General features: G+C 34.0%; 1 protein-coding gene across 26 annotated transcripts in view; it reads left to right on the top strand.

Annotated features, from left to right (window-relative positions):
* The window catches only part of ADGRL3 (adhesion G protein-coupled receptor L3), a 798,791-nt gene that overhangs the window by 663,637 nt on the left and 120,367 nt on the right, over window positions 1-14,787 (top strand). For all 26 annotated transcript variants that reach the window (XM_073237549.1, XM_073237551.1, XM_073237548.1 and 23 more), the window contains 2 exons: window positions 12,932-13,115; window positions 14,043-14,165. In XM_073237549.1, coding sequence (XP_073093650.1) covers window positions 12,932-13,115; window positions 14,043-14,165 — 307 coding nt within the window. The remainder of the gene's footprint in view (window positions 1-12,931; window positions 13,116-14,042; window positions 14,166-14,787) is intronic.

Below are 14,787 nucleotides of genomic sequence, written 5' to 3'. Positions count from 1 at the left end.
CATCTACAAAACCAGAGTAGTTTTCTTTGGATAAAGAAGTTATAAGAATTCTTTCCTATAAAGTTGCAGTCATTAAATGCTATTATAAGGCAATCATTAAATAAAAAGATAGTAAAACCATATGTCATGTATGCAGAGTAAATTATACAGGTATCATTTAAGAGCTTGCACGGGTCAATTCATAAACCTAATGATTCAAAACCTCCAAAGGACAATGACAGATGTCAATGGTGAAGATTCTGCTTTGACGTGCAAATAACATCATTCTGGGAATTCCTCAAAATCCCATAATGAATGTGTCCAGTCAGGCAGAGATGGCCACTTTACAAAGTCATTTCTGACTCCTCCATTTTGCACATTTCCATAGAAAAAAAACCAAAATGTTCCAGATGCTGTTTTTATATACATGGTTTGTGAAGACTTCAGGCAGTGATTCTAATGAGGGCAAAAAAAAAAAAAATCCTTTCTGTTTTTAAATAAAATGTTTTCATGTAATAAAAAAAAGTTATTTCTCACTTCTTTTCACCAAATTGTATTCCTTTCTCTCTTATAATTTCCTGATCAAAGGCTGGATCTTAATTGTAAAATTATTGATTTAAAGCTGATTATAATGCATTATTGCTTTCTGAACATGAGTTTACCTTCAGAATAATTTTAAATACATGAAATGTAAATCAATATTATTTCTGTGCAAACACAAGAGAATACACATCAATTTGCTGTGTTATTTCTTTAACAACTTTATGATTATTTAGCTAACCAGAAGGAAAAAGATATGAAAAATAGTATTACAGATTTAAGATCTTACTTTCTGAAACTATTGTTAGCTTTTCTGGTATAGGTCAAAAAAGAAATGGAAGTTTTAGGGTGTAATTTGCAGTAAAGTAGTTGCCTGATGGCTTAGAACCAAGCAAATGATTTTTTAGTACTGCTTCCAACAGAGTTATAATGTTGATTTTTTCCCCCTATTGTACACCTGATAGTAACAGAAGCTTAACTATGTTGACTTAAACAAACCAGGGCTTTATTCTCACATGTAAAAATGAAATGCAGACAAGGCAGTCCAGGATTAGCATGAAAACTCCATGTCTGAAACCAAGGTTTCATCTGTTTTTTTGCTTTTTAGCAAATGGGCTTCCATCTCAAAATGACATGATAACTACTCAGATTCCATACATCACTTCATGCTAATCTTTAAACGGGAAGATGGAGAACTAGAAACTAAAAGATTTTTCTATTTTAAAACTTTTCGAAAGTCTCACCTAGCTACCTCTGACTATATCCCTTGGGCTACTCTGTTTGCATAGCTAAACATTTTATTAATATACTTTGCAGCTGGGCATATTGCCTACTGATTCTGTGTCTAAGGTAAGAGAGTTATTGGGCAACTAGAATGCTTAGATGCAACCAAAATACTCTCTTTTTCTTATTTAATGATACATATTGACATCTCCATCCAGTTTTGACATAACCTACCAGATATTTATGACAATACTAGGGTTACTTTGGAACCCTAAGTACAGAATAAAATATTCTTTAGGTTGTTCTGGTATAGTCTGTTAAAAGAAAAAAAATAATAATTTCAAATCATTTTCAGATGGTAATTTTCTTTTAAAATTTTCTTTTTTTTCCCTGATAACTAATAAAAGCACATAATTTAAAATTCAAACGGTAGAATAATAAATATGTCTCCTTTCCACGAGGGCCACTGCATTGCTAACTCCAGGGCATGACGCCAACATTATGATCTCTTTGAGTGGTGTCCGCTAGGAATTGTATACTACAACCCTGTCTCTCACCTCTCACTGGTCACTTATTCTCTTTCTTCAAAGCAATCAACTATTGTCAACCTCTTAAATATCCCACCAGAGAAGACTATTCTCACTCAACATTCATGTTTTTATAATGTGTCCTTACAATTCTTCCCATACAATCACAGAATACTGTTGTTCTCTTGGCCTACAATAAAGACCTGGGAGAGCTTGTGCAGACCCACATGATGGGATAACATTTCACCACTGAAAAGAATAAACAGGTAAACATGACCACAAGGTAGACTTGTATTATCATTTATATCAACAAATCAGCTCTTCATCAGTAGGAAACCAGTTCAATAAATTGCTACACCAAATAATGGAATAATCTTTAGATTATGAGAGAGAGAATACAGAGAGAATAAGCTAGATCTTGTATTGACTTAGAAAGAAGGGTGTGCTATATGATGAAGTAAAAGCAAGCAAAAACCAACAGAGCATTATCACAGTGATCACATTGTGTGTATGTGTGTCTAGAGGGATCCACAACAGATTGTCAAAATGATTCTTTTTTGGGTGAAGTGGGTGTTAATCTATGTCCCTTTTCTGTTTCAGGATCCTATGCAGGGTATCACATTACATTTAATTGTCATATCACCATCTGGAATGTGACAATTTTTCAGACTTTCCTGCAAGCTTGTCCTTTTTAATGTCAGTAAAATATATTTTCCATTAAAAAAATAACCTGTATATTTAAGAATAGCATAGACTTACTCATTCACTCACTCAGACCACATTTGTTGAGTAGCTCTGTTTCAGATACTGTTTCAAAGATTCAGGGGTAAAGACAGGCAGGATTTCTCCTCTTGTAGAACTCACATTGTAACTTAGCAGATTGGAGTTTGGGAAAGAAACAGACAGTAAGTCAATCAAAATAATAAAATAGAATAATGGCAAAAACACCATGCAAAGAATTAAAACAGAATCATGCATGTAAACATGAATGCTCAATTACTTTAGACTGTGTGGGAAGACTTTGAGGTGACAGTGAAGCTGAGTTCCGGCAGAATGAGATCAGCTGTGTGCCTACGTGCGAAAAAGCATGCTGGGATCAGAGGTCACCTAGAGCAAAGATGGTCAAGTGAGGAGTGAAGCGTGGCTGGAGTTCTAGAAAGAGAAAGAAAACCAATATGCCTGAAGCAGTGGGTTGAAGGAGAATACAGGGGTAGGAAAGCTATGGAAAAGAAAGCAGTCAAGATTCTGAAGCCATTAAAGAGCTTAAACCAGGCTCATGATACCTTATTTTTGTAAGATTATCATGAGTCCAAATTTACTTTTCCTCTGATATCCATTCCTACTCCTTCCTTATGTAGGTGATTCTCAAAAAACATTAGCCAGCTGCTTCACGTTTTTAGTAATTCTTCTGTTAACACATTCTGCTGCTGCTGAATAATGTCATAAAAATTCAAATCTGATCATGACTTGACCTTACTCAAAGACTTCATTACCCTCTCTTCCCCTGAAGGAAAAATGTCCTCTGTTGGAACTCCAGTGTTTGAGAATTCGACTCTTGTTGCTCATTTCACACGTATAACTGGCCCTTCCCACATCCTTGGATTCTACACTCCCAAACCACCTAAATAACTCAAGTTCATGTCTCTGTCTTTGTAGTCATAGTGCCTTCTGCTTAGAATACTCCACTTCATTCTCCTTTCTCTGCCCCTTTTCTCAGTAACTTTGACTATCTGTCAACACCTACTTTATGTGTCAATTACTCTAAGGAAAAGGAAGCGTTCTTTGTCCCACTTAGTCTAGATAAATGCCCTCTTATGTGCATTTATAACACTCTCAATTTTCCTCTTATTATAACCATTATCAAGCTGTATTTTAATGTCTTTCCCTATCTCTGAGCTCCTTAGAAAAGAACAGTGCCACTTCTATCTGTAAACTCAAGGCTTTTTAAATTGTACTTAGCACATATTAAATGACCTCTAAATATTTACTGTCTAATTGACGTTCCAGGCTAGCTTTCCAGTTGCCTGCTAGTACACTCACTGCAGTAGAAATCCTCAAAACTCTTGTCTACACTTACTATCACCAATCCCTCACTTTCCATTCTCTCCAAAATTCACCTCATCAGACTTCTGCCCAGGCACTTTACCGCAACTGCACTTTTTGAGGTCCTTCATTATGTCGTGTTGCTAAACTCAGTAGTCGTCAGTGATTTCACTTGATTGGTCAGGAATGTCTGACACAGGTGATCAACCCACTTCCTTGATACACTGTCATGAAAACAACTCGTGCTCTTGATTTTCTCCTACTTGGTGCTTGTTTTCAGTCCTCCTTACTGGTTCTTCCTGTTGTCCCAAAGCATTACGGAGGGAGCGCCCCATAGTTCCTATAAGTAGTCTCTTCTTGTTTTCTCTTTGTATGGTCACTCCCTTGGTGATCTCCTTGGGTTAAATGCCACCTGTACACCCAGGACTTATAAATATTATCATCTCCAGCACAGATCAATCTCCTGAACTCCAAAATTAGTTTTCAAGCTAACTTAACCTCACTGTGTTGTCTAATAGACAACTCCAACCTTCCATGTCCATAACTGAATTCCTAATCTTCACCCCAAAACTGTTTTTACAGACAGTCTTCACCTACTCAGTTGATTTAGGTTAGCCCCACCCCCACTCTTTTCTTTCCATTTGTTCCAAATGTGGCTTCTTTAAGGTTTTGGAACACGCAGGGTGCTCCCATTTGAGATATCTGCATAGCTAACTCCTAAACAACTTTTTTTTTAAAATTGTTACCTTATCAGTTAGGCCTACCTGACCATCCTATATACAATAACAAGTTACCCCCTCACCAATCTTACTCCTGACTCTAGATTTGTAGATCTCCCTATCATGCCTGTTTCCCTTCTATTTTACATGGTATTTAGCTATATACATGGTATGTATATAGAGATACACACACACACACACACACACACACATATATATATAGTATCTATCTCCCTTGACAGAGTATTCAATTTTAAGACTTTTTTTCTACTTTAAGATTTATAGAACTAGCACATGTTAAATGCTCAAGAAATATTTATTGAATTAATAAATGTGCTACCTTAAAGCAAAGATACATAAAATCGAACTGAGTGTCCCAGAAGCAGCTTCTGTTATTTTTTCTCTTTATTTTTCAACCATTTTACCAGTTACCCAGTAAAAAATACCTAACATTATTATTATTTCAGGAAGGATTTTGGATACTTTTATGATTGAGTTCATTTTGAAACTGATGGGAACCTTCTTCCCTTCACTTTCTGGCTACTTACCCATTGTTCATCTCAGTTGTCAACTATTCTTTCCACATTTTCTCCCCTGAGCCATCTTCTTCTCCCTAGTTCTTTTCCTTCCACTCAGTTTATCTGGGTAAAATCAGACATAACAATGGCTTCCATGAGTTTAGTTTAATTTGATGCCTAAACCTATTATATGTCAAGAACAGATATTAGAGTAAGCTGCAGGCTGAAGAATATTCCACCCCTAAATATACCATTTTAGGTTAGTAATTATTTTGAGGTAAGGCAGCAAACATACTAAAATAACCCTTACTTTCCATTAGTTTCCCCCTTATATTTCCTAATCACTTTGCATAATTCATTCCCACTAGAAACTTAAACCCTTTTCCTTTATTTTTTCATTTCTTTATGAATTTATCATTCTTTGTTTAAAAGGTATATAAACTCTCAGTCTTAACTGCTTCTTCAGGGCTTCATTTTTCCTCTGAAGCTTCCTGTGTTCAGATAAAAATATTAAATATAAAATGTGTATGCTTTTCTTCTGTTAATCTGGCTTATGTCAGTTTCATTCTCAGGCCAAACACAGAACCTGAGAGAACACACTCAATAAATATTAACCATTACAAGTGATATTGCTCCCCTACTTTACATTTTTCAGTGACTTCTCATTGCCTTTAGAAAGAATTGCAAATATCTTATATGGTTTGCAAGCCTCTTTGAAAACTCACCTTCATCTTGTCCCTGAACCCTTTGTACTCTTTACTCTGCCATAAGAAATTTTTTCAAGTGCTCTGAGATGTCTGTGCATCCATACCTATAAGCAGATCGCTCTGCCCCTTGTCTGGTCAGTGTGGAATTTAAGCTTGGAATTCTGCTTCATGGAGCCTTTCCGATACAGATCTTGAACCCTGTTTTTCCACTGTCATAATGCTTTTCATGCTGTATTTTAATTGTTTGTTTAATAATCTGGTCTCACTGTGTTGTCATCACTCTGGGGAAAAGGAGAACATCTGTCTTTCCTTCAGCATCCAAACCAAAGGTACTTAGTTAATATTTGTTGAATGCATGTAGAGTTAGGAAGAAGTTTGAGTCAAGTTTATAGCTCTGTTTAATTCCTGCAACACAATCGGGTTTATTTGACAGCCTTCAATCATTTAGCTCTAAATGAAATTTTTTAAAGTTATAGTTTTCTAAAAACAATACATTTTTAAACACAAAGGGGTCTCTTGAAGAGGCAGAGGTTTCTCTATGAAATTTTAGTTTCATCTTGTTCTACTGTTAAAGGTTCTTATTACTATATTAAGGTCAGTTATATAATACTATCTAATCTTAATTAAGACTTGAAAATGCCAACACTTTGCTGTGATACAAGAGGGAGTTCAGAGATTAGTAGTTTTCATATGCTTAATAACATTAAATGACAGTGATTATAAAAAGAACCTTAGGTTTATTGATCAGATGTGTAAATACCAGTCATTCAACTTGACTTCTAATAAAAAACCTGCAAGTTCAAAACTGTTTTAAAGACTCGTCTAACATTTGACCTTTACATTTTTTATTTGAATCGATATATGAACACAGATTAGAATACAATGTGCCCTATTCAGCAATGATTTTAAACTTTTGCTCTGTTTTATTTTATTCTCAACTGATAAACTTTATATCCAAAAGTCAAAAATAAAGAATTAAAGAAAAGTTGTTTTTATGTTTTTCAAATTATAACCAATGAAAACTATTTTTATATATGAAATACAGTCAGAAATCAGGTGATGGGAGGAAAAGAGGCCTAAAGATATATTTTTCTTTCTCTATATATTCTGAGATTTATACATGAAGAAAAATGCTTAAATATAACTGTATATATAATATAATAAAACAAAACAGTATGTTCAGCATAATGATCACAGTATATATTCATAAAGAAATATTGCATTCAGGAGAACACATCAGAAAATAAAGATGTCAAGGTAAAGAGTAAAATAAAATTTCTTACTACTAAGTTAAGTTTTTGAAAGGATGCCAGCAATTTATAAATTTAAACTTATGTACTAATAGGAAATAATTGCCCTTAACTTACTAATGGGCTGTCTAATAATAATTTGCATTTTTATAAGTTTTCTCCATTGTAGCACAAAAGAACTTTTAAAAAATGATTGAACTTTTACAGACTTTATTCCTTATTTTGTTACTTATCTTGTTCTCATAGTTCTATTCTCAATACATCCTTTAATATGTTTTCAGAGGAAATTTTCTGAAACCAGATATCTGAACAAAGATCAAAACTTCTTTTCTTAAAAGTCTTTACTGGCTGTACATTTTCTACATAACAAAGTCCAAACTTCTGTCATAACTTCTGTCATACTAAAGATCTCCTAAAATCTGACTTCTACCTACTACTTCGTTTTTCCCACCATGTTCATCTTTTGCTCTCTTTCCATGCCCCATACATTCTCATCCCAAACACAACACAGACATCCTACTGCCTTTTATCAACTTGATTATTATGTCCTTTATTCATCATAGTGAAGGTGAGTTTATTCATCTTTTACCATCTAATACAAAATCAGACACCTTCAAGCATCTTTTCTCATTCCTCCTCAGCAAGAATGCATCACTTTTTGTCCCAAATGCTGTGTTTCAGCTCTATTCTGTGCTTATCTTCTGCCTTGGAGTGCAGGCAAATGGAGGACAGGCTCCACGTTCTCCTTCTCTTTCCTAACCTCATCCGGCAGTGACTTCCCGAGTTCTTCACATACAAATTTAATAAAACTACATTGAATTACATTGAAAGTGAGATTTGCACACTAAAAACACTTCGAAAAGCTTTTTATAGAATATATTGTTGTTATGTATAGCGGATTCTACATTCAGTAGAATAACCTGTGGTACAGGTTCTTTCCTTTTGAACTCAGTGGTCTTGATTCCCTCTAATTCAGCCAGCCTTCCTTCCAAAGCATGGTGATATTTCAGCATTTTATTCTCTCAGAATACTTCCTGGGAGATATGATAAAAAGTTATGTAAGTAGAAGAAAATGTTTTCAGTTTTCCTGTTATATGTATGGTCATGAATGATTTGATAGTAAAAACAGGTTGCCTTTGTTTAATGAGCATTTATTGAATACCCAAAATGCCTCAAGGCAATAAATTTACCCTGGGAAAACATAAATGAACATTCTCTTTCCCCTGAGAACCTCATGTCTAGTGAAAAAGCCAGACACATGTGAGTAATTCTATTAAAAGTAAATAAGTACTAAAATGGTAGTCATTGTGGCATTGAATCTCTAAAATAATAATGATTCAAGTATATTGGGTAGTTAATAGGTTTTTTAAATTTGTACTTAGATATTCTTTGCTCTTATACTTACAAAATCAGAACTCTCTGAGAGTTTTTTTTCTGATGGTATGAAAATGGAGAATACTCACTTAAGTATGAATCTTTACTGATGACAATCACTCAGCATAGAACTATTAGATACTGTTTGTGTGCCAGGCAGAGTTGTTGGCACTTGTCAATGAGCCAGAGTCACTGCCCTCATGATGGTTACGTTTTCTTTAGTGAAAGATATAAAATATCATATAGGTAATATGAGATACATTAGATAATGATACATGATACTAAGAAAACAAAACAGGTAATGGATTTAGGGAGAGGAGGTGGAGATTCTCTCTAGAAATGCTGATACAGGAGATCTCTTTGAGCAGCTGATATTTGAGCTAAAAACTCAATGAGCTAGCTCATGATTTAAAAGCTTATCTTCAGAAAAATGTAATGGTGGTAAAATTATGTATCTTTTACAAGACATTTACGCTGCTTGGATATTTATTTTGGTGGTTTTCAAGGGAAGGAAGAGGGATAACTAAGTTCCCGAGCTGATCCTGCTTGCTTAGATTGAGATTTACCACTAACCTAGGTAAGAAGTACCATTGATGTTCCTCATGGTTTATCCTTTTCTGTATTCTTCCTAAGGAATCCTATCCTCTTGCAATAATGACAAAAGTTGTTATTTGGGTTTCCTCAAACTTTTAGTTATAAATAAACTTTCCCTTTTGAAATATACAAAGTGTGATTTTACAGTTTATAACATCTTTTAACAAATATACTACAGTTATATGCTGAGTAAAAGTAGTCAAATGAATATGCTCAAGATCTGAATTTAATGATAAGAGGCCCAATAATGTTGTATAATATAAATATATGTCCAGAAGGATATGATATGCCTGTAATCTTGATATGGATCTAAGTAACTTTGGAAACTTCTAATTGATACTGATTTTTAGAAACAGCAAAAAGTCACTTTAGAATCTAGGCCATAAACTATATCATGAGAAGAGTGTTATCTAGTAATAGGATGAGCCTTACTACCATCAAATTGAAACATGATGAGACTTATTTTCTTGGTAATTCACACTTTGTTGATTGGTTAGAAAACATAAATTTGCCCAAAGGTCACACTGAAATGTGGTGGCAGAACTAGAATTCGAATTTCCAGCGACCACCTCTTATTCAGCTTCTAGTGTTTGAAAAGATATTGAAGTGAGATAATATTTAGTTTCTGACAATAACAGTTGATTAAATTTGCTTCTCAAAATTTTAGATTATTTAAATCTGTATATATGAAAGTCATTAGGCTATCTTTTTTTTTCTCCCAGATCAAGCCATTATGGTGAGAGTAAAATTTCTTTAATATAAATGCAGGGCCAATTTTATTTTCTTCCAACTTCAGAATAAAAATTTTAGATCAGAAAAATATTTATAGCAGAAAAAAGAAATCAGTGAGAACTGTTGGACATTAAAGTGAAATCCCTCACTTTAATCAAATTCACTGTATATTTCCCATTTAACTTCAGTTCTAAGAATAGTTCTTTTCTTTGTAATAAAATAAAATGAAAATTAACCTGTTCTTAAAGAGATGTTGGTGATCTAATGAAAGCAATGCAAATAACTGGTTTTAAAAAAATTATGTCCAAATGTCATCATTTGTGGATAAAACATACAAATGCATAAATGTATAAGGAAAACAAAACAGAGATACTATTTTATCATTAAGGAGTTGTGACTATTAAATGGCCTTCATTAAACTGGTAACAGGGACATATTAGGAAATTTTTGAAAAGTTGAACAAGTTGTATTAATTATAAAGCTATTAAGATTGGTTTAATTGTGCTGTCTCACTAGCAAAAAGTAGGTCATTTTGTTCAAGCTTCTAGAACACACATTATGAACTCTTTATTACACATACTCTTCAAAGCTTCAGGCAGTAGTCTTTAGTAGTTAAATTATGTAATAGGCTGCTTTATGAAGACTGCATTGCAGAAGTTATTCCTTGCACATTTCACTTCATTGTGAGTATTTTGAAATGATCAGGTTTGACTTGTACTGCATTCAGTGGAGACCTCTCTTCTTCTCAAACTGGATTTTGATAGCAAATGAAAGTAAATTACTTTAAGCACTTATTATGAGCCAGGCAAGCTGATGAAATGAGTATATCATCATCTCTGATTCACAGATCGAGTACAAAGACATTAAGTAACTTAACCAACATCACACAGCTAGTCAGTGGAAGAGTCCAGGTGTGAATTCAGCAGATGTGGTTCCAGTTCCACACTCTCTTTTTAGCACTGCAGAATTCTGTCTCTCAATCCTTGTGTTCATGTATGTATCCTTACAATTATACTTAAGCAATCATAACAGGTGCTTTTTAAGGAATAAATGAATGTTAGATTTGTGTCTTAAACCACCTAGATCTTAGGGTCTTACTTTAAGTCTGTCCTGTCAATAAAAAATGTGGAGATCATTTGAGCATTAATAGAAAGCTTCTCTAAGTAAAAACTATGTCTTATTTGGGAAGATGCAGTTGTTGCAAATGTACTCAAAATTTATAACTCTGAAAAAATATTGTGCCTTATAGATTTTCAGTTGCAAAACTAAAATAAATTAATAAGGGGTGCTTTTGATTCATTTGCTGTCAACTCAGACACAGTAATTTATAAAGCATTCTGTTGTAAACAGGTTCCTCTTTAGAACATTCTCAGAGATGACCATAGTTGTTTCCTTTCCTTATGTTTTAAAAATATTTTTCTCCTTTTGTAATGTTTTAATTAAAAAAATTAAAAGCAATAAAAGGCAGAGCAGAAATATTGTATTATCCCCAATAAATTTTCCCTGCAGTAAGGTTTAAAATAATCAATGTAAGATTATTAACTAAAGCTAAAATGGCTGCTCCTTACAGAACAGGCAAAATTTCTGTTGCATGTAAGATTTTCAGAGCATTTCTAATGAATTCAGAGGATCATCTGACCCCAGAAAGAATACTTCTTTACACTCAAGAGGTTGGTGTTCTCTGTTTGGCTTCAGAAAATACCTAAAGTTTTTTTTTGTTTGTTTCTTGTCTGACACCTCCCTTTTGGCATAGTCTGTTGGCATTACCCCTATAGAAAACTTCCTGGAAAGCAGGTTATTTTGTTGTGATCCGGAAATGCTTTTGTCTGGCTTCTAGGTCATGCTTTAAACCCAGAACAAATGACAGAACTAAGCACACTATATGAAAATGGGCAGTCATTAAACTCATCATTATTATTATATTTTAATAATGCAAACTACTTAAGTTGCAAATAGGACTGTTTTACATGAAACTCCAGTGATGTTGATTTTTGGCCAGAACTTTGAATAGCTAGGAAAAATATCAAGAAAAACAATTCTTATCAAAAGGCGAATTAGTTTGTGAAGCTGGTGTTAATTGGCAGCCAAGGTGTTTCATTATGAAGCTGAATTTTTAACAGTTGTTACTTGGTTACTATGAAAACACTGCAGTGTAATAGGTATTTTCTCCTATTTCTTCCAATCCCTCTGCCAGTGTGTCAGTAATGTGAGTCCTGTTTTAAAACACCTGTATGCTGCCTAGGAAGTCTCTGAGTTGGCTGTTTATTCAACTGTATTTCTGGATTAGATGCATATCATAATCAGCGTTTTTTTTCAGGGCTGATCACTCTAACTGTAGCTGTTGTATTTTTCTATTTTGCAATTCTCCAGTGTTTAAATGAAACCTTAAGAAGACCTTTTTGAGAGAACTGCTTTCTCTTTGTAACTTCTAACATAAAGCTAACCACAGGAAATGTATAAACTGTAACTAGAGAAATGATTCTTTTGGATGAAGCAATGGGAAATGTGGTGGTTTATTGCTGTGAGTGAGTGTATCTACTGCTGATTTGTTATTTTTTTTAAGGGAAAACACATAAGGCCATAGGTAGCAAGTTCCAACTGTTCATTCACCTCTGAACAGTAAACAGCATGAAGGAGGTTTATGTTCACACAGAACATATTCAAAGCCCCTGGGAGTGTGTATGCTTTGATGTTTTTCCCATTCTGACATTTTACTAGCTGGCTGAGAAAAAAATTAGTTGCTCATTAAATCTTCAACCTATAGGCAACAAATTCTTGTATTGTCTAGACTGTAGTCGATCCTTTTAATCTCTGTTGTGTTCAGCATCTAGTTTTATGGTAATATATAGAAAAAAATCACTTTTTGTGGATGATCTGATAAAAGTGTTGGTCTAAATTACATGCCAGTAGTTGCCCAACCAAATAATTTAGTGATGTGATTATAGTCTTACTGAAGTCTTTGCTATTGATTCTAAGAAGCAAGCATGGTTCTATTTGCTGTCCTCAAAACAAAAGCAGCTTTTCCTCTTGCCTTGCAGTCTCAGCTAGGGTTTTACAGAACAAAATAATGAATGCTTCCACTGCAGCATGTCACAGGGGAGGCTGGGACAATACTGAATCATGCACACCGCTGATCCTTGCTCGCTGGGCAACATGTACTCCTGGATTTCTGACGGCTCTGTGGGTTCACTAGAGACCTCTGTCATTCTGTTCGTCCTCTTATAGGCGATGGTGGAGACAGTTAACAACCTCCTCCAGCCACAAGCGTTGAATGCGTGGAGAGACCTGACTACAAGTGATCAACTACGTGCAGCCACCATGTTGCTCGATACTGTGGAGGAAAGTGCTTTTGTGCTGGCTGATAACCTTTTGAAGACTGACATTGTCAGGGAGAACACAGACAATATCCGTAAGTGGCCTTTGTTATACAGAAGGGCCAGAGACCCATGTACAGAGAAGGAAGGAAAAGAAACAGGTCTCTAAGGTGTTCCAGATAATAATGAGTGACACTTTATTTCAGTGGAGATGTTATTACTTTTCTATAATTAAAAGGATATCACCTGTTGTTGGCTTCAAAGAGTCCTCATAATTATGTACACTATCATCTTTAGGATATTCTAATACTGGATATATCAACCTTAGATCACTTACACTGAGGTGCGTTTTTTGTTGTTAGTTTTTATGTATATATGTATCTAGGTACATATTGTACTCTTTAGAAATAATTGTATCCTCCCAATACAGGGCTTATGGATCGCTTCAGTTGTAAAAGGAGTGTCTGAATTAGATACTGTAAAGAAATCAGTCGTTTAAGTGAAGGTGATATAACAATGTTTAATAATTGTTATTCTGAAAGAATATAAATCTATATTTATTGTGCATAAGGATGTAGCTGCCAGTTTTATTTCAGAAGATTTGATAAAGCAGTTTCAAACTTAATAGATTTAATGATAGATCAATACTGTTATGAGTATAGCTCTAGATTATAAAAGGATTTTTATGTAATTCATAAAATAAAGATACCATTTTGAAAATAAACTTAAAGACAGTGAGAAATTATAAGGATTTGAGACTGAATTTTAAAATTCAGACTTTATAAGTGGTGACATTTATATTCTTATTTACCTAATTTTAACAGCATTTATTTGCTTTACTTTGAAAAGAATGAAAATACTAAACAAGCACTTTCTAAATAAAAGATTGAACTACTATAAAATGTGACAAATAGAACATTAATTTCAGTGTTTTGATTTCAGAATGATTTCAGTGATTTAGGAAATTATCTCAGCTTTGGCATGTTTCTCAATGAGCACTGATACCTTTTTGCCATTAACAGAATTGGAAGTTGCAAGACTTAGCACAGAAGGAAACTTAGAAGACCTAAAATTCCCAGAAAACATGGCTCATGGAAGCACTATCCAGCTTTCTGCAAATACCTTAAAACAAAATGGCCGGAATGGTAGGTTAGAGTTTATTTGTTAAACTTGATGGAATTGAACTTGTCATTCTTTGCTTCTTGGCTTGGAATTTTAGATCTACTAACTGAAAGCTCTCTTTCTCTCTCTTCACCTGTTCTCTTTCTCATGCCCTGCTTGCTCCCTTTCTTATCTCCTACACCAATAGTATATTGGTATATGTTCTATAAAATTCTCAATCAGATTTGTAAATTGTTCAGTGACTTCAGTTACAGTAAAATGTCAGAAACATGAAAATGTGAGAAATTAATGAACAACAAAATCTAGTTGATCTGACTCTTTCCTTGAAAGGAGTAACTCTCACTAAGTTGACAGATTTAAGTTCCTAAAATTTTTAATGGAAATTTTACTTGTAATTAATTTTTTTTCCTTATTGATTTCTTTCTGAGATTGTTTCTGTGCTTTTCCTTTGCAAAGCATACAGAAAATATAAATGTAAGGAGATGCTTTTGGGGAATGGAATTGGTAAATATAGGTCTGTTTAGTACTAGATTATATTTACTGCATGTAATTAAACTTAAATAAAGAAATTATCTCATAGAGAAGGTATGTCTCAAGCCTTGCCAATACCTAATTTTTAAAAGCGTATTTTTTGCCAAGAAAGTT

This window comes from Manis javanica, chromosome 5 (genome assembly GCF_040802235.1).
Source record: "Manis javanica isolate MJ-LG chromosome 5, MJ_LKY, whole genome shotgun sequence".
Taxonomy (NCBI): Eukaryota; Metazoa; Chordata; class Mammalia; order Pholidota; family Manidae; genus Manis; species Manis javanica.
The sequence above is the reverse complement of the archived record's forward strand: the minus strand, read 5'-3'. Positions and strand labels throughout refer to the sequence as shown.